At 49.8% G+C, this 26,217-nt stretch overlaps 1 protein-coding gene across 1 annotated transcript in view; it reads left to right on the top strand.

Moving 5' to 3' along the window:
• Window positions 1-26,217, top strand: part of LOC137456243 (M1-specific T cell receptor alpha chain-like) — a 149,002-nt gene that overhangs the window by 117,220 nt on the left and 5,565 nt on the right. The window contains exon 3 of the mRNA XM_068167540.1: window positions 22,197-22,275. Coding sequence (XP_068023641.1) covers window positions 22,197-22,275 — 79 coding nt within the window. The remainder of the gene's footprint in view (window positions 1-22,196; window positions 22,276-26,217) is intronic.

Genomic DNA, 26,217 nt, shown 5'->3' with positions numbered 1-26,217 from the left:
TTGATGGTAGTCTGAACGTAAGCCTGCAGTGTGCCCAGGCAGCCAGGAGGGCCAATGGCATCCTGGCCTGCATCAGGAACAGTGTGGCCAGCAGGAGCAGGGAGGTCATTCTGCCCCTGTACACTGCACTGGTTAGGCCACACCTTGAGTCCTGTGTCCAGTTCTGGGCTCCTCAGTTTAGGAAGGAGGTTGACTTGCTGGAAGGTGTCCAGAGAAGCGCAACGAAGTTGGTGAGGGGTTTGGAATGCAAGCCCTATGAGGAGAGGCTGAGGGAGCTGGGGTTGCTTAGCCTGGAGAAGAGGAGGCTCAGGGGAGACCTTCTTGCTCTCTGCAACTACCTGAAGAGAGGTTGTAGCCAGGTGGGGGTTGGTCTCTTCTCCCAGGCAACCAGCACCAGAACAAGAGGACACAGTCTCAGGCTGTGCCAGGGGAGGTTTAGGCTGGAGATAAGGAGAAAGGGGTGCTTGGTGGGCCAACCCCGACCAGGACCGATCCCTATTGTCTGGAGGGAATGAGCCGAGTCCTGAAGGGCGCCTGCTTACGAGCTAAGCCCAGGTTCCATTATTCCTTCTCCACTGCTGTGGAGAGAGGAGACAGTAACCCAACGCCGCTGTCCAACTTGACTAGGAACCAGTCCAGCGACAGTCGTATGCAGGAACCCCACAAACAACAGCTACAGAGTATCTCCCACGTGCTTTCCATCCACTAGCACTCAGTTCAAAGTATCCATGTCTAGCAGAGCAATCTCTGATGCATAGAAAGATTATAATACTGCTGTATAGAGCCAGAAGCCACCCGCGTCCCGACGAGTTGCCATCTAGTGGCCAAGCGGCAGAACTGCACCCTTCATCACATAAATATAGATAAAAGTCTCTAGATAGTTCAATTACGTTCTAATCATAACATTAAGCCACTTCTGGAAGGTATTTCCTGAACGTGCACTAGAACGTGTATATAAGTTAGTGATCCATCGGTTATTAATAATTTTATCATTAATAACAATATTTTCATAATTCATATTAATATTAATAAATTGGATAACCTCTTCATCGCAACTTCCTCCTAATGCCCAACTTAAATCTGCCCTTGTCATAGGGTTGGGGGAAAGGCCGGGGCCTTCTCCACCCCCATAAGTAAAGGGAAGAAAAAAAAATTGGAAGGGAAAGAAAAACACACAGCCGGATTAGCAAAGGAGTGTGTGCTGTATATTTACAAAGCAGTTTAGGAAATGCAGGTTTATGTACAGAATTTACAGTATTTACAATATATACAGAAATATACAACAAAGTAGCACAGAAATGAGAGTTCCCTCCTCTGCTCCCCCTTCTCTCCCCCCTTCCCCAGAGAGGGTTAGAAAGAGAGAAAGAGAGCAAATGTTAAAAATGTTAAAACCCAGTTAGGCGGTTATGTGTTAGAAGAGGCCTTATCTTATCAGTCAGTCTGGCCAAAAGCGCAGGAAGCTGCGAGCTGCCAGCCACCGAAGGAGGGGAAGAAAGACTGACCAGAAAGCTGCTGTACTCCCAGTTCAAAAGGTGCTTTCTCCCAATCTACCAATGAAATTAGTTTAGATCTGTCTTTCATTTACAAACATTCAGCCATAGTATCCCTTTGTTAAAGGCACCGCCTCAAACGGTCACAGCCCTGCTGCAGTTTCAAACCATTGCCTCTCATCCTATCCTCACAGCCCTTCTGAACAGTCCCTCCCAAGCCTGCCTGGAGGTCCCCTGCAGATACTGAAATGCAGCTCCAAGGTCTCCCTGCAGCCTTCTATTCTCCAGGCTCAACAGCCCCAACTCTCCCAGTCTGTCCCCACAAGAGAGGTCCTCCAGCCCTCTGAGCATCTCTGTGGCCTCCTCTGGACTCCAGCAGGAATGTCTCCACGGGACAGCAATGTGCCATCATGGCCAAGATGGCCAATAGTATCCTGGGCTGCTTCAAGCAAAGTGTGGCAAGCAGGTCTAGGGAGGTTCTCCTCCCCCTCTACTCTGCCCCACACCTGCAATCCTGTGTCCAGTGTGGGGCTTCCCAGTTCAAGAGAGACAGAGACTTGCTGGAGAGAGTCCAATGAAGAGCTACAAGGGTGATGAAGGGACTGGAACAGCTGGAACTGGTGTGGGTTAGGGACATTGCAAGGAGACTCCCTAAATTAATCCAGCCCACTGACTATTACCCTCTGCTGGTAATACAGGCTGGGAGTGATGAGATTGACAAGAAGGGCACCAGGGCAATTAAGAAGGAGTTCAGGGCCCTTGGACAATTGATTGATGGGGCAGGAGCTCAAGTGGTGTTCTGCTCAGTTCCCTCAGTGCAGGGGTGTACACTGAGAGGAATGGGAGAATCCACACCATCAACAATTGGCTCAGGGGATGGTGCCAGCGGCACAACTTTGGTTTCTTTGATCATGGGACAACTTTCACTGCACCTGACCTGCTGGGTCCTGATGGGGTGCATTTATCTAGACGGGGTAAGAGAGTCCTAGCACTGGAGTTGGCAGGGCTCATTAGGAGGGCTTTGAACTAGGTCTAAATGGGGTGGGTGAGGATATCGGTCCCTCTGCAGAGGAAAGAGTAGGCCACAAGGTAGGGTCAGTTGAGAAGTCAGGAACCCAGCTGTGATGCATGTACACCAATGCACGCAGCATGGGCAATAAGCAAGAGGAGTTGGAGGTCCTGATCCATCAGGGTGACTATGATAGAGTCACCATCTCAGAAACTTGGTGGGACAACATGCATGATTGGAGTGCTACAATGGGGGCTTACAGGCTCTTTAGGAGAGAGAGGCGAGGGAGAAGAGGAAGAGGGGTGGCTCTGTATGTTAGGGAGTCACTCTCTGCCCAAGAACTTGAGGTGGAAGATGAGGGAGTTGAGAGCCTGTGGGTTAAAATCAGAGGGCAGCCTAACAAATCTGACATCCTGGTTGGAGTCTGTTACAGACCACCCAACCAGGATGAGGAGGCTGATGAATTGTTCTACAAGCAACTGGAGGCCATCTCAAGATCATCAGATCTTGTCCTTGTGGGTGACTTCAACCTCCCGGATATCTGCTGGGAACTTAATTCAGCAGAGAGGAGGCTGTCCAGAAGGTTCCTGAAGTGCATGGAGGGCTGCTTCCTGCTGCAGCTGTTAAGTGAGCCTACCAGGGGACAGGCTCTGCTTGACCTGCTGTTCTCCAATAGAGAAGGGCTGATGGGAGATGTGATGGTGGGAGGCTGCCTAGGGTGCAGTGACCATGAGATAGTGAAGTTTTCAATATGCAGGGAGCTAGGGAGGAGCACCAACAGAACCTTCACCTTGGACTGCAGGAGGGCAAACTTCAGCCTGTTTAAGAAACTTATTTGTAAAGTCCCCTGGGTACCAACCCTCCTGAACCTAAGGCGACCGGCCTGGATGAGCAAGCAGCTCCTGGAGGATTTAAGGGGGAAGAAGAGGCTGTATCACCTTTGGAAGGAGGGGAAGGCTTCTCGAGGTATGTTCAAGGAAACTGTTAGATTATGTAGGAATAAAATTAGGGAGGCAAAGGCCCAGCTGGAACTGAAGCTGACCACCTCTGTCAAAGACAATAAAAAACATTTTCATAAATATATTAACAATAAGAAGAAGGGCAGGAAGAACCTGCACTCCCTATTGGACCTGGAGGGGAACGTGGTGACCGAAGATGAGGGAAAGGCTGAGGTCCTGAACACCTTCTTAGACTCAATTTTTAACAGCAAGGCAGGAGTTCAGGACAAGTGGCCTCCAGAGCTGGGCGATGGGGTCAGGGAGCAGTGTAGTGCCCTGGTACTCCATGAGGAATTGGTTTGGGACCTGCTGAACCTCTTGGACACTCACAAGTCCATGGGACGGGATTGGATCCATCCTAGGGTGCTGAGAGAGCTGGCAGATGAGCTGCCAAGCCACTCTCCATCATTTTCCTCCAGTCCTAGCTCACCGGTGAGTTCCCAGATGACTGGAAACTGGCCAATGTGGTCCTCATCCATAAGAAGGGTCAGATGGAGGAACCTGGAAACTCCAGGCCAGTCAGCCTGGCCTCAGTGCTGGGGAAAGTGATGGAGCAGATTATCCTGGCGGCAATAACTGCGCACCTGAAGGATGGCCAGGGGCTCAGGTCCAGCCAACATGGATTTAGGAGGGGCAGGTCCTGCCTCTCCAACCTGATCTCCTTCTAGGATCAGGTGACCCATCTGGTGGACATGGGGAGGCCTATGGATGTGGTCTACCTGGACTTCAACAAGGCCTTTGACACTGTCCCCCACAGCAAACTGCTGTCTAAGCGGTTAGCTCGTGGCTTGGACCACTACACTCTGTGCTGGGTTAGGAACTGGCTGGAGGGCCGAGCCCAGAGAGTGGTGGGGAATGGTGCCACATCCAGCTGGCGGCCAGTCACCAGTGGCATCCCCCCAGGGATCAGTGCTGGGCCCCGTCCTCTTTAACATCTTCATCGATGATCTGGATGAGGGGGTCGAGTCAGTCATCAGCAAGTTTGAAGATGACACCAAGTTAGGAGCAGATGTTAGTCAGTTAGAGGGTGGAAAGGCTCTGCAGAGGGATCTCGACCGACTGGACAGATGGGCAGAGTCCAATGGGATGGCATTTAACAAGTCCAAGTGCCGAGTGCTGCACTTTGGCTACGGCAATCCCATGCAGAGCTACAGGCTGGGGTCGGAGTGGCTGGAGAGCTCCCAAACAGAGAGGGACCTGGGGGTGCTGATCGACAGCCACCTGAATATGAGCCAGTAGTGTGCCCAGGTGGCCAAGAGCTCCAATGGCATCGTGGCCTGCATTAGGAATAGTGTGGCCAGCAGGAGCAGGGAGGTCATAGTGCCCCTGTACTCTGCTTTGGTTAGGCCGCACCTTGAGTACTGTGTCCAGTTCTGGGCCTCTCAGTTTAAGAAGGACATCAAAACACTTGAACGTGTCCAGAGAAGGGCAACAAGGCTGGTGAGAGGCCTTGAACACAAGCCCTATGAGGAGAGGCTGAGGGAGCTGGGATTGTTTAGCCTTGAGAAGAGGAGGCTCAGGGGTGACCTCATTGCCCTCTATAACTACATGCAAGGTGGTTGTAGCTGGGAAGGGGTTGGTCTCTTCTCCCAGGCAACCAGCACCAGAACAAGGGGACACAGTCTCAAGCTGTGCCAGGGGAGGTTTACACTCGAGACAAAGAAGTTCTTCACCGAGGGAGTCATTCGTCATTGGAATGTGCTGCCCAGGGAGGTGGTTGAGTCACTGTCCCTGGAGGCGTTCATGAGGGGACTGGACGTGGCACTTGGTGCCATGGTCTAGTCATGAGGTCTGTGTTGATAGATTGGACTCGATGATCCTTGAGGTCTTTTCCAACCTTAGTTATACTGTGATACTGTGAGCTCTGCCATGAAGAGAGACTGAGAGCCCTGGGGCTGTTCAGTGTGCAGAAGAGAAGGCTGAAGCCCTGGAGCAGGCTGCCCAGAGAGGTTGTAGAGTCTTCTCTGGAGACTTTCTAAACCCACCTCGATGTGTTCCTGTGTGACCTGCTCTGGGGAACCCTGCTCTGGCAGGGGGCTTGGACTATATTTACTCCTCTCAAACTTTAATTTGCAGACAATTTTATACTGCAGCCTGGAAACACAGACTTCTTCTGTACTTAAGGGTTTCCTATCCTTATTTATTATACCTGGCATTTTCATTTGGTTATTGGATATCTTACAAAATTAGTTCCTGAAAACTTTTACTTCAAACCATGATTTTTATTTGTTGATCAGAGTCCTAAATTATAGGCCATTGACAGCACTGTTTGTTCAACACATAGGGTGCTGACAATGCCAATGTTCTTTAGAATGAAATGGGACTGGAACTGCTCAGACTCCAATAATGCTACACTGGTGCTGTGGCACTCCCAGAGGTCCCTTCCAAGCACAGCCATTGTGTTGTGTTGTGTGTCTGCATGTGACCTTCTCTCCTTTCTGGAAGAGATGTTCCATTGGAGTTTAGAAAGCTCTGATGTGAGGTCCCTCAGTGTCCAGACTACTGTAAACTGGGCTAAGCACTGAGCTGGATGGAGGAAGTGCTATAGAAAATGTCCACCCCGTCTTGCTTTTTCTTACCCAGCTCCATGGTTACAGTGACTTAATTGACTTCTACATCTGCTGTTATCACAGAAGGATGCAATTCCAACTGGCTCTGTGGGGGTATGAGCTGGGTGAGGTGGGATCCCAGAGCAGTGGGATGCCTGGGAGCTAATTGTCATGAGAACTTTTAGCAGGGTTTTGATCTAGGGAGCTTGAGAAGAAACACCCCTGGAGCTCTGTGTCTGCACATCAAAGTTAACCCTTTCCTTTGAGGCAAAAGGTGCTGCCAGCACTTTTGGTAAAGCTCTTTGCCACTGTGTTTCTATGAGGGGGTCTACGAGAAGCTGACTTTTGGGAGGCTGGCAAGGCTGAGAGTTCTTTCAAGTAAGTGCTAAAATTATCATCCCAAAACCTCAGCTTGATGCTGCTGGGAAGAGCTTTGGCATTCAGGAATTGAAGGATAATTTCTTCTCTCGATGGGAAGCTTCCCAATTAGCTATGAGCACAGGTTTGCTCTCTGATGCAAACCATTCAAGGTCCAATCTGTAGGCCAAACTGATTTTGCTTCTGTCTTCATCACGAGGGTTTAAGGTTTATTTCTTTTAGAGTTAATATCTTCAGGCTGAGAACTGTGGTTGGAAAATGCCTGCGCTTTTCTCCTGATCACTGAGGGACACTAGGACATCTCTGCCGAGTTTGGATCACTCACATGTGTAGGATCCATTTCTGGTCTGTCTCAAGACATGGAGTTTCCTTGAACAAGTGAGAAGTGCAGAGTGGCAGTTTCTTAAGCAAAGGTTTCTATTGCTCACAATCAATCAGAAGCTGAAATACCATTTAATAAGCAGGGAGAACATCTGTCAGGGATCAAAGCCTTCCCTGGCCAGCATTTTGCAAAGCTCTGCTCTGGTGTAGCTTTGGTGCTGGCAATCAGGAGCTTACTCCTGGAGAAGCAGTGGGCTTAGAAGCAACTGAAACTGGTGACACATGGGTTTGATGGGTGCACCACTAGATAGATAAGGAACTGGCTTGATGGCCGCACCCAAAGTGTGGCTGTCCATGGCTCCATGTCCCAGTGGAGGCCAGTGACAAGCAGAGTCCCTCAGGGATCAGTCCTGGGACCTGTCTTATTCAACATCTTTGTGGGTGACATGGACAGTGACATTGAGTGCACCCTCAGCAAGTTTGCTGATGACACCAAGCTGTGTGGTGCAGCAGACACGCTGGAGGGAAGGGAGGCCATCCAGAGGGACCTTGACAGGCTGGAGAGGTGGGCACAGGCCAACCTCATGAAGTTCAATAAGAGCAAGTGCAGGGTCCTGCAGCTGGGTGGAGGCAATCCCAGGCACAAATACAGGCTGGGCAGGGACTGGCTGGAAAGCAGCCCTGAGGAGAGAGACTTGGGGGTGCTGGGGGACAAAAAGCTCAACATGAGCTCTCAGTGTGCACTTGCAGCCCGCAAAGCCAATCAGATCCTGGGCTGCATCAGGAGAAGTGTGGCTAGCAGGTCGAAGGAGGTGATCCTCCCCCTCTACTCAGCCCTGGTGAGACCCCACCTGGAGTACTGTGTCCAGTTCTGGAGCCCCTATTACAAGAGGGATGTGGAGGTGCTGGAACATGTCCAGAGAAGGGCCACAAGGATGATCAGAGGGCTGGAGCACCTCTCCTATGAGGACAGACTGAAGGAGTTGGGGCTGTTCAGTCTGCAGAAGAGAAGGCTCCGAGGTGACCTAATTGTGGCCTTCCAGTATCCGAAGGGGGCCTACAAGAAGGCTGGGGAGGGACTGCTCAAGATCTCAGGTAGTGATAGGACTAGGGGGAATGGAATGAAGCTGGAGGTGGGGAGATTCAGGCTAGACGTGAGGAGGAGGTTCTTCAGCATGAGAGTGGTGAAACCCTGGAATGTGTTGTCCAGGGAGGTGGTTGAGGCCCCGTCCCTGGGGGTGTTTAAGAGCAGGCTGAATGAGGCTCTGGCCAGCCTGATCTAGTGTAGGGTGTCCCTGCCCATGGCAGGGGGGTTGGAACTAGATGATCCTTGTGGTCCTTTCCAACCCTGAATGAAACTATGAAACTATGGAACTCATGGAAGCCTGCAGGAAGTGTGAAAGGCTTTGGGAAGCAGGTGCCTGGGTTTCTGAAGACAGCATGCATACAGATGTGGGCCACAGAGGTCCAACGCCATTTCCTCACAGTCACTGATGATTTGCATATTTGCTTTATTCTCCGTTTCCAGAATGAAGATGGTGAATGTCAAATGAGGACTTAGCTTGGAATATTTCAGCACTTTGCCTTTCCATTTACCTGTAACTTAGGTTGTAAAAGCAAACATCAAAGGCTGTGAAGCATCCATCAATGTCCTTGCCTGAGGCTCCTGATAACTGACATCTTTTGATGAAAAATATTTTTTAGGGTCTTTAGCCTCCAGCAAAGATTTTTCTTGGTGATTTGGTGGCCTTATCCAGTGTTCAGCCAGCATCAGGATTTTCAGCACAGATGTTTGTTCCCAGGCAGACAATCAGCTCTTTGATAGGAGCAGTTAAGATCTTAACCTACTGTATGTGCTTACAAAAAGTGAGGCAAAAAGCAGATTTCATCTCACCTGCAGTAGTTCAGTACTGCTGCTGCTTGTGTGCTTGGCTCTGCCCCAGGAGCAGCAGCAGTGTGCTGCAGCATGTACTGGCAAGGTTCAGTGGAGCAGCTACAGCTGGATTTTGAGCCAGAGCTGATGTTTGTGTGCCAGCAAATGAGGTACCACTAGAAACGAAGTTGATTAAAGCCTGAGTTACTGCATGTACCCTGGGTGTGAGCTCTGCCTGCAGCTGGTAATTCACCTTCAGGAGCAGACATAAACTGATGGTAAGAGCAGCTGGTTTCTCCCTAGAGAAGAATGGTCTGCTAAAATGTTTTCATAGTGGAAAGCAGAGGTTTAGGCTTCCAATTGACAGTGGGAAGAAAGGAAAGGGATGCAGAGAGTTCAGTACAACAGGATGAGGGTAGTGTCTTTGGTTAGGCCCTGAGCCTGGTTCAGAAATGGACTGTGGGCATCATCCCTGAACACTTCTGATGCAGTTAGCTTCCCTTCCAGGACAGGAGGAGTTAAGAAGGCAGCTGAGTGTCCCTGGGTGGTTTTTGTGAAGGACTTGCTGGCTGTGTCAGTACAGGAACCCTTGGGAAGCTATCATTTGGGCAAGGAACAAGAGTTGCTGTAACTCCAAGTAAGTGAGAAGTGAAGAATCTCATCTCCAAAGGCTGACAACCTAACTCCTGTCTCCAAGACTGACCCCCCATCTCAAACCAGTTTTACTGGTTACACTCCATCTCCTGCTGAGATGAAATTTCCTGTGATTGAGTTTCCATCCATTGGCCTTTATCCTGTCACTGGGTAACACTGAAAAGAGCCTGGCTGCATCCTCCTGACAGCCACCCTTCAGGTATAGCTTTGGTCATAGCTGAGTTCTCCCAGAGCCTGTGCACACTTCAGCTGGAAGCCCGCAGCAGTGTGAATCAGATTGGCTTCGAGGCTGTCAGATTCTGCTCTGCCTTTCCAGTCCCAGTGAGGTGCTTTGGTAACAGAGTTTGTGCTCGAGGCCTTCAGCATTAGGCTTCATTGCCAGGACAATACCTTGCCAGGGGCTGAGTCAAGCAGCTGCTCACTTCCTACCTATTGTGAGGCTGCAGCAGTGCCTGTTCAAAGCTGCTGCCAAACTAAGCAATCAAGAAGTAATTGGAAGTTTGGAATTAGACTTCCCTTTCTACTGCAAGAAGGGGGCCGCTTTAACGACCAATTTGATCAGCGGATTCCACTTTATTGAGCATCAGACACATCTTATATACAGTTTGCTATAATTATGCCCACTTGGCAACATATTATTGGTTGCTCTCTAAAAGGTTACATCATTGTTTTCACAACTCTGTGGAATTCTTCCATCCGGCCTAATTGCTCTCTTTCCCAGATCTCGCCTCTTCCTTATCTCGCTTGCCTCCCATCTCAGGGGCAGCTGGACTTCAGCATACCAAGCAATCAGCACTTTCTCACATCTCCTCTCCGCCAGTATATTATCAACAGAGAATTCTTCAAGGCCTGAATTGCACAGGTGTTCCTGGGACCCATGTCCCCTCTTGTCCGACAACAATTCCCCCGTTTTTCTTTTGTGCAAGTAAGGCCTTGGAAGTTATTCTTTGAACACTTTGCATAATACAATTATAAACAAGTTTAACAATAATCAAAATGAGTACAATAATACCTAAGAACCTTAAAACTTACTACTATAATTAACAAACATATTTACATTAAGTCTGGGTATCCCTATCAGACACGTCTGAAAAAGTTCAATCAATTCATTACTACCTGTTATGTTGCATCTTTATTTTCTCTAGGATGGTCAAAAATCATAATTTGTTTAAGGGTAGCAAGATTTCTTTAATCTGTAAAGGTAGATCTGGCCAGGCTCTAGCTTCACAGACAGAAAACTTGCAGGCAATCAGCAAGAGCAAAAGAGCTTCATTGCTTTGCCCAATATAAAATTACCCATAATAATGTGTTTTTGCTCATCCTAGTAATACTAATCTCTTATTGGTACCAACTTCACCCAAAAAGCAACCTTACAATAGTTTTCTTCATCTTATATAGTTTCATCATCTATATAAGCAAACTTATGCTAAATAGAAGGGAGGCATATGATAGTCTTAGAATAGGTGGTCAAATCCCTTCTCCCTACATTCAGTGTGGTAAGGGTCAGAGCATCCACTTTCACACATGCTCAATTGTGCAGGCTTCTTATCTGAGGAAAACAAATTCCTAGTTCTGAATGTTTATCTTTAAGACAGCTCCTTCTCAGCCGTGATGTCTCCAATTAACCAGGCAGTGTCCTTGCAAGTCTGCAAGATAGGTTTCTTTCTCTTTATCCTCTAAACAGGCCTCACAAGATCCTGACCCTTAATCCCAGTGCACTCTAAGTCTTACAATTTTAACACGAATCACCAGTATATTCATCACAATTCCCCCTTTTTTTTTTTTTTTTTTTTTTTTTTTTTTTTTTTTTTTGTCACCATTGATTTGTGTTAAAATTTCCAGATATTTCAGAACCTTCTTAATTGGATCATAATTAAGTTCATCTGTTCTGATCACATTCTGATCATAACCATTTGCTTGTAACTTATTGGCATAAACAATCTTACTTAAAGGTCTTAGTATTTTGTAACAACAATTGCAGAGTATTATGCATAGCAATATTACAATTGTTCCAACAATATTACAAACAAATGTTTAAGCCAATTTAGATTTGGTAACCAGAAAGTTAACTTATCCCATATTTCTTTAAATCCACAAGAAGTATCATCTAAAGAAATCTGATGTAATATCTGATTGTGGTTTACAATCGCCTGTAAATCTGTTTCCACTCGTTTATCTAGATTAACATAACTACAACAACTTACATTTATGACTACACATACACCCCCTTCCTTAACATATAAAAAATCCAAAGCTAATCTATTCTGAGTAGATATTTTCGAGAGACTATTGATTTCAATTTGCTGCACTTTTATTGCATCTATACTTGCATTCATCATGATTTCAACTGTAGCAGAAAAATTTACTATTGCTTTTTCAAGTTCAAGTCTTTTCTCTCCGGTCTGATCAAGATTCCACACATGGGAACGTGGTTTTTGATTTCGATTGGACTACTTATGTACAAATAGGGTTAGGATCAAAATTAGGCTCCACCAAGTATATGTGAACTCTGCCTCCTCGGCCTGCTGGGGTGCAACCAGCAGCCGGGTGTATTTTCTTCTCGGCAGCAGTTACATTCTTCAGGAGCCCTACAGATTTTTTAACTCCTTAACCCACTTCAAAATTCCATTTGGAGTCTCTTCTCTACTTCCTTGGTTAGTTCGTTTACCATTTCCCATTGTGCTTTTGTTATTTCAATTCCTCTGCCTTCAAAATCTTATGTCTCTTACTTTTCCTTTTACTAATCCTTTTAATTATTCCTGATATTTCCCAACTAAAATTTCTCTAGTCTTTATTTCCCACTTATGCCAATCCCTTTCAATAATTTTCCATGGGGATTTAAATCCTTTTTCTCACCACAAAATAGGTTTTCTGTATTTACCAGTCCAAACTGCCTATTTTCAAATTCAGCATTCAGGACAAATTTTTTTTTTTTTTTTTTTTTTTTTTTTTTTTGATTGATGCTTTTGACCCCAGATTATCATAACAGTTATTGTGATCGATGTTCGACTTCATGGGAAATGCTGTTTCCTCTCAGTCTTGGTTCTTCTGCACATTAGTGAAGGAATAGTTGTTAAAATTAATACCTATTTACTACAAACCTTAACTTATGCTAATACCAAAAATCCTTAAAAGACTATGTTAAAATTAATCCATCAAATCAGTGTCTAAAAAGAAATAAAATTGGTACATTAACTAAAAAACACTTTCCAAAATTAAAACCTGTTTATACATTCCTTAACTATATTACATGGAGCTCCTTTGAAATGCCTAGGCAGACAACTAAGAAGGTTCGAACCAAAAGAAAATCTTACAATTTGAACTCTTAACTAAGTGCATACACCTTACTGCAATTACTATGTACTAAGTACTTATAAATACCAAATGCTTACTTATTCATTATGCTTATTAGAAAAACTTAACAAAACTCTAAATAACAAATCTCTGAAAGACGTTACAATCAGAAATGACAAAATGAGTACTGTTGCTTTAAATCAAAACAGAGTAGTGCGGCTAAAGCCGCTGCGGGGGAAAGGGGTGGGGGCTGCTGCCGTGGCAGCTGCTCCGCTGCTACTGTCGGTGCTGACGGTGTCGGTGGTGCGTCAGCCGGTACCGCCTTGGTCGGAGCCGTCGGTATCCGCGGGGGCCGGCAGGGCTCGCGGGGGGAGTGCGGTGGCAGGAACGCTGTAACCGCGAGCCTCCAAGCGCTCCATTTTTTCTAAGAGGGGCCGTAAAGCAAAGTCGGCGCTGTTTGAATTCCTCGCTGCCGGTGTTATCTTCCGAGTCCGAGCCGTCGCTGGCGATGTCAGAGGAAGGTTCCCCGCTGTGTGCAAACGGCAGTGGTGACGGCTGGTAAACGCGGTGTGGTCGCCGCAAGATGTATCGGGGGCGGCCCCGGTCGATCGGTCGACAGTTCTCAGACACATCTTTCAGCTGCAACTCAGATACACCTGGCGCTGCATCTCGTCCTGACAAAGTTGCTCTAACTGCAGCAGCCATTCGCTGTTTCAGTTCGTAGGTTTTAACACAGTTCATGCATTCTCGCCACGACTTTTGCAGCTTTATAGCAGTTTTATCACCATCTATAACCAAGTCCCACAACTTGTTCCTGTATTCTCTCCAACAAGCTTCATCAAAATAACTATCTCCGCTAGGGAAATGCCCTAAAGCGGATCTATGGGCCAAAAGTCCAGGCATTACTTTAGACGATATCTCCGCCTTACACTTTTCGATGACACTGTATTTCGCCTGATGACTGCTTATAGGGTCGGCCTTGCCCTTCCGAGTTTGTGCGCAAAGGTACTAAGGCTGCCATAACCTGTTGACTATGCTCAAGCTGTTTTGTCATTGTCATTGACAACACCTCAGCCTGTTTTTGTAATCCCTTATCAATCACCTCCGTCAACATGGCCATCGGATTGCTTGGCAAGTCCTGAGCCCTCTGCAACAATTCGGCTACCGTCCATCTAGGATCTGCTGATGTAATAAGCTGTTGCGTCTGCTGGTTCCCATTCTGCATTAAACACCGCCTTAAAATTGCCTCTCGGATACCTTCTCCTACGCTTGCTGCTCTAAGTGCGGCAAGCAACTTATCCACAAATTCACCAAGAGGTTCCTGTCTACCTTGCTTAATTCCCATATAGTGAGGATTTGCATTTCCATCCTTCTGCTTGTCAAAAGCCCTCCTTACTATCTGGGCTGATGCTTGCAAAACAGGCGGCTGTAAAAGTGCCTGTAACTCTGGTCTCTCATTCTGTCCCGTTCCACACAACTGATCTACTGTTACACCAAATAGTGGATCATTTTGCTGTCTTTGTACTCCAGCTGATTGTCTAGCTAGGTGTTCCCACTCATTCAAAAATGTCATAAATTGAGATGCTGTTAGGATCAGCTTCATAACATTATAAGAATCTCTAGGTAACATATTATAGTTCATGTAAATAAAATCAATCATCTGTCTACCTGGTTCAGATTGAACCCCAAATTGACTCGCAGTCTGTCTTAATTGAGATAACAATTTCCATGGCAATTGGGTTACATCAGCCTGAAAAACATTTTGCTCCCCAGGGACCTGTGTATACATTACTGGAGGAACTTGATGTGAAGCAGCCAGCCGGCTAAGCCCTTCCTGATCTCCTTCGGCGTTTAAGTGTTCTGCAACCTTTCGCCAATACTCTGCATGCTTTCTCGCATGATCTTTAACACCACCTCCAGGATCTATCGCCCTGTTTGTCTCCTCTCCCTCACTTACTTTCTTCTCCTGTACAATTTGCTCAGCTAAAAGAGACGGGGAAGGCTCCTCAGCAGAGTCCTGTGTTACAGATTGTAATTCGACTCTGCCACCTAGTCCTTTTACACACGCAGCCTTCTCCTTTCTTAAATAATCCTGAACCTCTTCTGACAAAGGCAACCCAGCATGTGTAACACTTGCTCCATTTGGGTCCGTATGATCTAATCGTACCCTGGCTTGATAAGCTGCCACTTGCTCAGCACGATGCTGATCCAATGCTGTCATAACCATCTTCCACCATTTTCCACACTCCTTTGCTCGTTTTTCATCATCTAAGCCATGCAGCCACAAGTCTTGTCCAGACTTTTTCCACTGCAATCTTTCAAACACCTCATTTGGGTCCTTAAAATATCCTAACTCTCCTGCATAGCTTAACAGCGGCACCAACTCCTTTGTAAAATTTAACTTACACTGTCGCTTTTCTAAAAAGCATATAAATAAATCATACGCTGCCTGCCTATCCATAACCGTATTTAAACGTTAATACCTGTGCGCACAGTCCTCGTTTAAGCAGTTTCCGGCTCTACAGCGTCTTCGGCTTCAAGGCTGTCTTCCCTTTTCTTGCAGCCTCCGGTACTGCTATCCCGGGCCGGCCATCTTCTTGCCTCCCGGCTTACTGCGAATCTCCCAACGTCCCGAAGAACTTCTTAAACCCTAACGTTTGTCTTCATTAGGGTCCCGTGTTCGAGCGCCACTTACTGCAAGAAGGGGGCCGCTTTAACGACCAATTTGATCAGCGGATTCCCCTTTATTGAGCATCAGACACATCTTATATACAGTTTGCTATAATTATGCCCACTTGGCAACATATTATTGGTTGCTCTCTAAAAGGTTACATCATTGTTTTCACAACTCTGTGGAATTCTTCCATCCGGCCTAATTGCTCTCTTTCCCAGATCTCGCCTCTTCCTTATCTCGCTTGCCTCCCATCTCAGGGGCAGCTGGACTTCAGCATACCAAGCAATCAGCACTTTCTCACATCTCCTCTCCGCCAGTATATTATCAACAGAGAATTCTTCAAGGCCTGAATTGCACAGGTGTTCCTGGGACCCATGTCCCCTCTTGTCCGACAACACCTTTCAGGCTTTATCCTTCCACTGCTCATTCCAGCTAATTCTGATGCTATCCTGTTCTGCCAGGCTGTTTGACTTCACTGTCTGTAGCATACCCCAGAGCAAATGGTCATTTGTGCTGCTGTGGAGAGGCAGAGAGCCCTGGGAGAGACATCAGGAAAGGGAAATACATTTTCTTTTCACTTAAAAGAAATAAATCAGAACAGGATAATAGGAAACAAATTTCCAGTTTGCAGTTTTAGCTTAAAGAAATTATCTGAGGAGGAAAGGAGGGAAACCAGCCCAGGCAGCACCTCCCATAAAATATCTCTAGACAGGATTTGGTTTTGGTTTGTTTTGGGGTTGGTTTCAGTTTGTTTGGGCTTTTCCCCCCAGGTTCTACCATGAAAGGCACTTTTCCCTAGTGAGACTCACTAAGATTCACTCTTCATTAGGACTCCTTTAGTCAAGAAATTCTTAAGTTCAGACCTCAGAGCTGATTGTTGTAGAAGACTCTCAGGCAGGACAGCTGTGAGACCTCCAGAGCTCATCCAGTCCAGCCCCCTGTCAGTGCAGGGGCACCCAGGGCAGGTCACACAGGAACACATCCAGGAGGGTTTGGAATCTCTCTGGAGGAGACTCCACAACCTCTCTGGGCAGCCTGCTCCAGGGCACAAAGTCCTGACACCAAGAAGGTGTTGTCACATGGGTTTGATGGGTCACATGGGTTTGATGGGTGCACCACTAGATGGATACAGAACTGGCTTGATGGCCACACCCAAAGAGTGGCTGTCCATGGTCCATGTCCCAGAGGAGGCCAGGGACAAGTGGAGTCCCTCAGGGATCAGTCCTGGGACCTGTCTTGTTCAACATCTCTGTGGGTGCCATGGACAGTGGCATTGAGTGCACCCTCAGCAAGTTTGCTGATGACACCAAGCTGTGTGGTGCAGCAGACAGCTGGAGGGAAGGGAGGCCACCCAGAGGGACCTTGACAGGCTGGAGAGGTGGGCACAGGCCAACCTCATGAAGTTCAATAAGAGCAAGTGCAGGGTCCTGCATCTGGGTCGAGGCAATCCCAGGCACAAATCCAGGCTGGGCAGGGACTGGCTGGAAAGCAGCCCTGAGGAGAGAGACTTGGGGGTGCTGGTGGACAAGAACCTCAACAGGAGCTCTCAGTGTGCACTTGCAGCCCACAAAGCCAATCAGATCCTGGGCTGCATCAGGAGAAGTGTGGCCAGCAGGTCGAGGGAGGTGATCCTCCCCCTCTACTCAGCCCTGGTGAGACCCCACCTGGAGTACTGTGTCCAGTTCTGGAGCCTCTATTACAAGAGGGATATGGATGTGCTGGCAGGTGTCCAGAGAAGGGCCACAAGGATGATCAGAGGGCTGGAGCACCTCTCCTATGAGGACAGACTGAAGGAGTTGGGGCTGTTCAGTCTGGAGAAGAGAAGGCTCCGAGGTGACCTCATTGTGGCCTTCCAGTATCTGAAGGGGGCCTACAGGAAGGCTGGGAAAGGACTTCTCAGCATCTCAGGTAGTGATAGGACTAGGGGGAATGGAATGAAGCTGGAGGTGGGGAGATTCAGGCTGGATGTGAGGAGGAGGTTCTTCACCATGAGAGTGCTGAAGCCCTGGAATGGGTTGTCCAGGGAGGTGGTTGGGGCCCTGTCCCTGGAGGTGTTTAAGCCCAGGCTGGATGAGGCTCTGGGCAGCCTGATCTAGTGTGGGGTGTCCCTGCCCATGGCAGGGGGGTTGGAACTAGATGATCCTTGTGGTCCCTTCCAACCCTGAATGATACTATGATACTATGATAACAACACTCAGCTTTTTTAACCTGTTTCTGCTCATCCTCTTCAAGGTGTGGAGATCTGCCTGGCTTTGAAGAAAAGAACAACCCCGTGGGAGAGAAACTGAAAGCTGAGTGTAAGCCACAGGACACAGAGCCAGGGGCAGGAAGTAGTTTGCTCTAAGGAGTTTGTTTTCACTAAGAAAGAAAAGTTCCTAAAGTGTTCTCCTGAAGCTGGTTGAAGGGCAGAGGTCCTGGGGTAGGCTAAGGTGGTCAAACTTCCTGGAAAGCAGAGTCTGAGGGGAGAGTTCCTCTTGCTCTGAATTAAAGGGAAAAAAAGATCTGGAGTTTTCCAAAGCTCTTTTGGAAGTGCAGCCAGCTGAAGGGATTGGTCCATGATGGCAGCCTGCAGAGTGCCATTGTTCCATGGTGCACTCTCAAATTCTGCAGGAATCTTGCACTTGGTTTTCCTGTCTGTTGTATAAAAACTTAGTAAAGGTTGTGCCCAGCTCTGGGCCACCCAGTTCAAGAAGGACCTCAAGGAACTGCTTGAGAGAGTCCAGCCCAGAGGCACAGAGCTGCTGCAGGCAGTGGAACATCTCCCTGTGAGCACAGCTGAGGGAGCTGGGGCTGGGAGCTGGGAGCAGAGGAGCCTGAGGGCTGCCCTCAGTGCTGGGGATAAATCTGTGCAGGGCTGGAGCCAGGCTCTGCTCAGGGATGGCCAAGCACAGCACAAGGGGTACTGGAGGCAAGCTGGAGCAGAGGAGGTGCCACAGGAACAGAACGGGAAATTTTGTCCCTGTGAGGGTGCAGAGCCCTGGAGCAGGCTGCCCAGGGAGGCTGTGGAGTCTCCTCTAGAGATTTACAAATCCTCCTGGATGTGTTCTGGGTGCCCTGCCCTGGGTGCCCTGCTCAGGCAGGGGGTTGGCCTGGATGAGCTCTGGAGGTCCCTTCCAACCCTGAACGTTTTGTGATGCTGTGAATCCCTGAGCTATCTTTGTGAGCAGAAGGATGCTTCTGCAGCTTTCCCCTTGGATCCATAGGTGAAGCTGCTTCTGCTGCATTTGGTGGTAATCATCTCTCTTTCCAAAGGTTTGGTCCTGATGCTATTCAAAATGCAGGGTGTGACTCCTGCAGAAGGGAGGACTGCACAGGGCTGTGCTCATGACATCCTCATCACTGCAGCTCTGAAATCCTCATATGAGGAGGGGTGGTGGCATCCCCCACCAAAATGGATATAGAACTGCTGTGAATGGCTGAAATGTGCACAACCATCACAGAAATTCATTAGGAGTACAGTTAATTATTTGTCTGCAAGGGCAAAGTTCTCTCTCTCCATTATATTTTGGTCTGAATGTAAGATCTGAGCTCTTGGTGAGGAGCAAAGACCAAAGGCTTGCAGTTAGAGTGCAGGACTTTTCTCTCTCCAGGCTGGATGAGGCCTTGAGCAGCCTGGGCTGGTGGGAGGTGTCCCTGCCCATGGCAGGGCATTGGAACTGGATGGTCTTTAAGGTCTCTTCCAACCCAAACTGTTCTATGAATCGAAGAATCAGGATGCTGGGTACCTGCTGCTTCTGGGGCTGAAATGAAAGTGTGGCTGGAACAGGGAATGTCAAGGCAGCAGCAACAGCCTGTGGAGAGAGGCTGCTAGGGGAAAGGAGCCCTCCCCCAGTGATCCCAGTGCAAGTTCCCACTCACATAGAGGACTCCCTGCAAAACTGCATCGGTGTAAAGCAGCATGGAGTGCCAGAAGAGCTGTGACAAACCTTCCCCAAGCTACAGAATGCTCTCATTCCTCAAGCTTCAGCTTCATGGCTTTCCTTGGTAGAAAGAGCCATTGCACAGTATAGAAGAATGGACTTTCCTTGTGCTTTCCACACTTATCCCTCCTGGAGAGCATCTTAAGGGCTACCCATGTGTGGAATTACAAGTGAAGGACAGAGAAAGTAGAAGATGACTCTCCAGAGATTTGGGAAGCCTCTGCCCTGTAACAAAAGATACTTTGCTGTGCATTAAGAGAGAGAGAAGAGTCTGTGGAAGCTCTGCTCCTGCGAGCACTGCACCAAGTGTCCTAGCCAAGCACTCTGACTGCTCTGTTACATCTTCCCCTGCAAGACCATTCAGGGCAGAGCAGTGCAGTGCTTCTGGTGGTGTTTCCCTTTTCAGCCCAAGGCACAGCTTGGACAGGAAGTGTTCCCTGGATGTATCTTGCAGAGCAGGTTTTATCTTACCCCTGGCTCTGCCAAAGCATCTCATGCTCAGGGCACTTCATCTTTCTTGACCTGAAATCTGCCAGGAGATAGGGAGAAGATAACCCAGAAGAGAACCCCAGCTTTGTGGGGATATCTAACAAGCATTCTGCACACTGAGTTTTGTCAGTGAGTGGAGTCCCCTGCCGTGGAAGCTGAAGTGAGCAGAGCAGCAGGGGGGTTGTGAGGCAGCTTTTGCCGTGTGTATGCTGCAGGTTTGTCTCTGGAGGAGGAACCAGGCTGCTGCTGAAGCCCAGCAGGTACCTCCCCAGAGCACCTCTGTGCTTTTGTCAGAGCTCCCTTAAAATGCAGAGGGAAGAGCTGCTTTAAATTAGGAAGGAGAGAGGGCATGGGGAAGAACAGCAGAGTTTGGCTGTCACTCCTCTGCCAGGCTGATGCGAGTGACCAGCTCAGGGACTGCTGCTGTTCTGCTGTGAGCTCTGTCCCCTGGAAGCTCCATGTCAGACAGGATTAGGCCTATAGGGGAACAGATCTCAGATGAGTTTGCTTGGCCAAAAGAAAAGGTGAAACTGGTGTCTAGGGTTGAGGTCTGGATCCCCTGCTTGGTTCATTTCCAACTGAAATAACATGAAAAGTTAGGACCCTAAACTGGTTTTCTGTACATTTCCTTTGCTTATTTTTTCTTGGCTTCTTCTCTCACAAGTCTGCTCATTTCCCTAGCTCCTGGCTGCTCTGGCTAAAGGCCTTTAGGCCATAAGATATTTTGGAAGCAGCTCTATCAGTTGTTAAAAAACCTGGCTGAGAGACCAGACTGTCCATCCAGCTCAGGGCTGGGCTCTTGGCTTGTCTCCTTTGCCAGAAGTCCTGCAGTGTGCACTGCAGAGCCTCAGAGATGTCCTCAGGTGCCTGGAGGAAGCGAGAGAGGGGCAGGGCAGCAGAGGGGCACTGGTGTTTGAGGGGTGATGGAGAGGGCTCTGTGGGATGATGGACTTAAGGAAATCCCCCTGCTGTGGCTCAGCAGTGCTCACAAATTGGAGATTAGGAAGAAATTTGTGACAGTGAGGCTGGGGAGACTCTGGCACAGGGTGCCCACAGAGGCTGTGGATGTCCCCTCCCTGGAAGTGTTCAGACCAGGCTGGATGGGACCTTGAGCCACCTGGGCTGGTGGAGGAGTCCCTGCCCATGGCAGGGGGTTGGAGCTGGATGAGCTTTAAAGTCTCTTCCTAGCCAAACCATTTTAGGATTCTGTGATTTGCCCAAGAGGGCAAATGGTGCTCTGGATCCCACAGGCAGGCTGGAGTGGTCTTCACTTGGGGATGTGGCTGACCCTCAGTGCCAGCCAGCACTGCCCCGTGGAGCTCAGCCTGAGAAGGGAGTGGGGAGGTTTTTGCTGGGAGAGGAAGCACTGTGGCACTGCAGCAGCTTCCAGGTACACAGCTGCCTTTGGCTCTGGAACCAGGCTCACTGCCAGGCCATGTAAGTGCAGCCCTGATCCTCTGCTTTTGGTTTTCTCAGAGGTGTTTGTTGGGCTGGCTCAGAGCAGCCTGCCTGGGGGTTAGGTCACCTGTGTGACCATATCTAATATGGACTTTGCTTAAGGGAAGGTGGAAACTTGGTCCAAAGTGACTCTTCTGTGTCTCAGGTTGTCTGGGGTAGTCCAAGGGGTGTCCTGCTCATTGCCAGATGTCCCCAGCTGCCCTGTCCTACACCACTGCATCTCACTGAGCTTTCATAAACAGTGGAAGCACTCTTGGCCCTTTGGTTGCCCCTCCAAGCCTCGACATGACTGGAGAAAGGCTTGGGGAGAAGTGGAGCTTCTGACCTGCCTGGTTGGGCTTTTTGTCATGGAAGGAAATGCTGTGTGACACTGGCAGCAGGCAGCTGAGCTTTGGCTCAGGGAGCAGAGTGTCTGTGCAGCCCGGTGAGTGTGCAGCTCTCCTCTCTTAAAACTCTTTGTATGTTGCTGGAGCTCACTGTGACGTATTTGTTTGTCTCTGGCAATCTATAGGTGGGAAGCTGAGCTTCACTGCTTACTCTGACCCTACTCTGGGTCACCTTCCCACCTCTGACACCTGAGGTGACTTAGATCCACTTATTGCCATGCAGCTGACCAGGGACAATGGTGATTGTCAAGGGGAGGCTGGAGGAGATCTCATGGAGATCTAGAGAGGTACTGAGAGCTTCCCTCAGAGGCAGAGCCAGGACTGAATGGAGCCAAGGCCTCCAACACCTACTGAGGAGGAGGCTGAAGGAAGATGCTCTCAGGAGAGTATAGAGACAGGAAGAGGGGAGGCTGAGCCTTGGGTTCTTGCTGGGCTATGGAGCACTGTGTGAGAAGCAACACAGGGAAGCTGCACCTGGGGCCAGGCACGAAGCTGCAAGTCCTGCCAGGTACATTTGGGTCTGCTGCTTCTGCACTCCAAGCTCTCTTCTCCTGCCTCCTTCCTGCCTGTAGCCAGCTGGAGGCCACAGAGAGAAGTCAGTGCAGGAGACAGAGAGACAGACAGAGGCTGTTCTTGCCTGGGTGCAGGGAGAAGGCTTGGGAAGAGCTGCTGCTTGAGGAGGGGCTCACAGGGTTTTTGTGAGGGCAGGAAGCACGGTGGGGGCTCTGGCTTTGGCTCCCAGCAGAGCTTTGGCTCAGGCACCAGACTGTCTGTGCAGCCCTGTGAGTGAATCCCCAGCTTGCCCTTCCTCCTCCATGCAGCTCTCTGGCAGTGGTGATGGGGTTTATGTTCCCCCTTTGCTTTACCCCCTGCACCCCTGAAATGCCTTCCCTGCATCAGAGGCTCTGAGAGTGCCTGCAGTGCAGCCTTCCATGGCATCGTGGTTGGAGGGAGCAGCTGAGCTTGTGCTGCTGGGCTGTTGGAGAAGAGTCCTCTCACCTGGCTGGCAAGGCCCTGGCCAGGCAGACCAAGGCTGCCCTGCTCCGTGGAGATGAGAGGGGTGGTGTGGGGGTGGTGTGTGTGCTGTGAGTGCCTGTGCCTGCGGGTGCCCCTCTGGAGCTGGGACAGAGCTACCTGTGCCTCCTTCTGGGTCCTGCCAAAGCTGTTTCTGACCTGTGCAGGGCAGCACAGAAAGGTCCAAGGCCACAGTGTCAGGGTGAAACTGTGAGAGGCCTTCCTGTGTCTGCTCCCTGGGAGCGGGGAAGCTGCCAGCCGCTGTGGGAGGAGGGCTCTGGGTGGGAGGTTTGTCTGTGAGAAAGCTCTTTGCAAGGGTACAGAGGAGCCCAGGACTGAGAGAAATGCCCAGGTCTGAGCACCTGCCACAGCTCAGCAACTGCTGAGTTCCCTTCTCTTCCTCTGCTCATCCCATGCTCTGCTGTCTCCTGTTTTGCAGCTGTCTCCTCTCCACCAGCTGTGAGCTGCCTGTGCAGCTGGCCCTGGACAGCCTGGCCTTGGCAGGGGACCTTTGGGCAGGGCAGCAATGTTTTGTGACACCCAGTGGGAGGCTGTGCCAGCTGCCTCCCCGTGTGCTCCCCCCCCCCCCCCCCATCTCTCTGGCAACCCCTGTCCTGTGCCCTGGGGCAGAGCTGAGTGTGGGGTCTGTAAGGGATGGGCCACAGTGGAAAGCTGCTTCCAGGAGTTGGACACAACTGGTGGGGAGAGCTGGTGGGGAGAAACCCAGCCTGAAGGAGTGGGGACAGGAGAGTCACAGCCCTCCCTGGGAGCAAGGGCAGCTGAGCTGTGCTGGGAGGTGCTCTGCAGAGGCTCAGAGCTTTGCTGTGTCTGTGCAGAGTGTGTGGCACAGAGCAGCCAGGGCCGAGGAGACCTTCTGAAGGTGTGCAGAGGGTGCAGGAGAGCCCAGGGCAGAGCTCTGCTTGCAGGGAGGATGGAGAGCTGGCAGTGGGGTGGTGAGCACAGTCCCACACCTTTCCTCTAGGTGGGACAAGGCTCCCCTGGGCCATCTCTGCCAGAGCTGGAAGGGATGCCCCGCAGTGACTGCTGGAAGGGAAGTGCCCAGCCAGCAGCCTGCAGCCTGTGGGGGAAGAAACCAGAGCAGGGCAGCTGTGGTTACAGAGTTTTTGTTGTGGGGTCAAACACTGTGTGAACAATGATGGCAACCCAGCTGTCTTTGGAGGTGGCACCCAGCTGAGGGTAGATCCCAGTAAGTGTCAGAGCCTTTTCCTGCTGCCTTTGGAACAGTTGTGTGTCCGTGAAGCAGTGTGAGTGAAGTGGATGGAGACGGTTTCCATCTGTGGGGCTTTGTGCTTTGCCTTCTCTGGCAGCAGCAGGGACCTTGATTGATCCAGGCTACTGAATGTGCTCCTTCAGCTTCCTCCTGCCCACTGCTGCTCTGCCTTCCACAGAAGCAGACCAAGCTCCTGAAGCCTCTTGGCTGGGAGGTGCAAAGCTTGGGCAGTGAAGAGTGAACCCCCAGTGGTCCTCATCCCCTGCCAGAGACCTCCCTGGCAAGGCTCCAGTTAGTCCTCTCTTGAAAGGGTTGCTGGGGTGGCACTGAGGTGGTCATTGCAGGGTGGTCTCACAGTCACACAGTCACCCAAGATGCTGACAATCCATGGGTTCCCTGGATGTCCACAAGCAGACTGTGAACCTTTGCTCCTGGCCCAGGTGGCTCTGACCCTGTTTCACCCTTCTGCTGCCCATCCCACCCCTGGCAGTGATGCAGTTCCCCAGGCAAAGCTCTCTCTGTCCCAGGGGCTCCTGTTGCTGCTCTCAGAAGCAGATCAGGCTCCTGAGGCCTCTTGCCCAGGGCTGGGCATGTTGTGCCAAGGCCAAGTGTAGCTGTGAGGGTTGGGGTAGGTTGCTGCTGGCAACAGGTGAGTGCCAGGGAGGCCAAGGAGGTTGAGGAATGTGGCTGAAGGAAGTGTTTGCTGAGGAGGTGGCCAGCACCATTGCTGGGGATGCTCCAAGAGGAATTTTGAATTGCCCTGTTCTCAAGGCTCCATCTTGCAGCCCTGCAGCCAGGGCACCATTGTGCAAAGCCTTTGGTCACAGTGTAGTGCTTATGAACCACTGACATTTGGAGCTGGAACCAAGCTCAGGGTTCACCCAGGTATGTCTGAAACCTTGGATGTGATTCCTTTTGGGACTGCTTCTTTCCCTTCCCTTTTGCCTGCTCCATCACTCCACAATATATTAGGAATAGAACCACAAATGTTCAGCTGGTGGAAGAGGAAGGGATCTCCATGGCTGAATGGGATTTCCCCTCCCTGCTCCTCCTGGTGAAGCTTTGCACAGGCAAGAGGAAAGTGAACAGGAATCCTACACCAAAAATCCTCTTGTAGAAGAGAATCCAAGGGAAATGGTGAAAGCTACTGTGGGCCAGGAAAATGCAGTGGAGAAGGGGGAATGGTTTGAAGCTGAGAGCAGGGTTAGACTGGAGCTGAGGAAGAAGTTCTTCAGTACAAGGGGAGCAGGTTTCCCAGTGAGGCTGTGGCTGCCTCCTCCCTGGAGGTGTTGAAGGCCACAACGGGGCGGGGGCGGGGGGGAACTCCAGGATTCCCTAAAGCAACAGACCTTCAATAGATGCTTATACAAATCAGATATTGTCACACACGTTACGATCTAGACAAGCCACAACGGCGCCGACCCCGTGGAAGCTGCAAGAGCACCGTCTCACTTGGTGTTGGTGTCTGCAGCTTATTGCTGAAGCAGGATTGGTTCCCAAAGAATTTGTAGCCAAAAGCTTTGTAGAGAGGAGGTTTCTCAGCTGCAATCCCTTTGCAGCAGCGCTCACTCCTTGCTCCAGTCAAGCGAAACTGTCCCGGGGACTCAGCTTCCCTGGGGTTTCGCCTCTCGGCCTGGCAAGACGCCTGTCTGCCCCTGGGCTTTACAACGCTGGAAATAGCGAGGGGTCCTTGCTGTCCTGTCTGGGTAAACTGAAACACAGTTTGACTTCCAAGCGAAGCCTGTGGCTCCTTCCAGAGCGTGGACAATTGCAAGACAAGGCTCTGGCTCTTTGGGCTGGTACATAGAGATTTCCCGAGGCAATACTGGCCAGTAGCAACACAGATCTAGGGATAAAACCCTGGTATTGCAACCTATAGAAAGCCTTCTTTCCAAACGTGGCCAAAAGCACGCCCACCTGGCTCGTTCTGGCTCTGAAACATGTTCAGGCAAGCCTAAAGAACCAGATCTACTAACTTCTGCCTCATTGTCTGATTCAGAGCAATTTTGAGGCTTTTTTTGTCCATTCAGGACAGACCATCACAGGCTGCTGCTCTAAGGTGCTGACAACTGGCAGCTGAAGAGGTGAAGAACATTTATCCCAGCGGTGAGGCTGAGGTCTGCTCTGGAACCAGGCTCTGAGGCCACACCTTCCCCATGGGAAGAAGTGAGAACTGCTTCCCCTGGCAGCTAGCTTCAGAAGTTCTGCAATGTTTACTAGTCTGAGGACAAAGTAAGTGTTAATCACACCTCTCAGCCCTACACAGGAGCAGTTCATTAGTTTAGAAATGTGATCTGAAGCTCTGGTTCAACCCTGAGAGCCTGAGCTCCATGCAAGCTGCAGCCAGAGGGTGGCTGGCAGCCCCAGATCTGCTCCTTGGCTGCAGGATCTTTGCTGCTATTTCGTCTCTTCACCTTCACAGCACTGCAGGGCCCATAACATTTTACACAAGAACAAGGCTCTGGGAAGCACTTTCTCA

Source organism: Melanerpes formicivorus, unplaced genomic scaffold (genome assembly GCF_026170545.1).
Source record: "Melanerpes formicivorus ecotype bairdi unplaced genomic scaffold, bMelFor1.0.p_v2 SCAF_119, whole genome shotgun sequence".
Classification (NCBI taxonomy): domain Eukaryota; kingdom Metazoa; phylum Chordata; class Aves; order Piciformes; family Picidae; genus Melanerpes; species Melanerpes formicivorus.
This window is presented reverse-complemented; position numbering and strand designations above follow the sequence as displayed.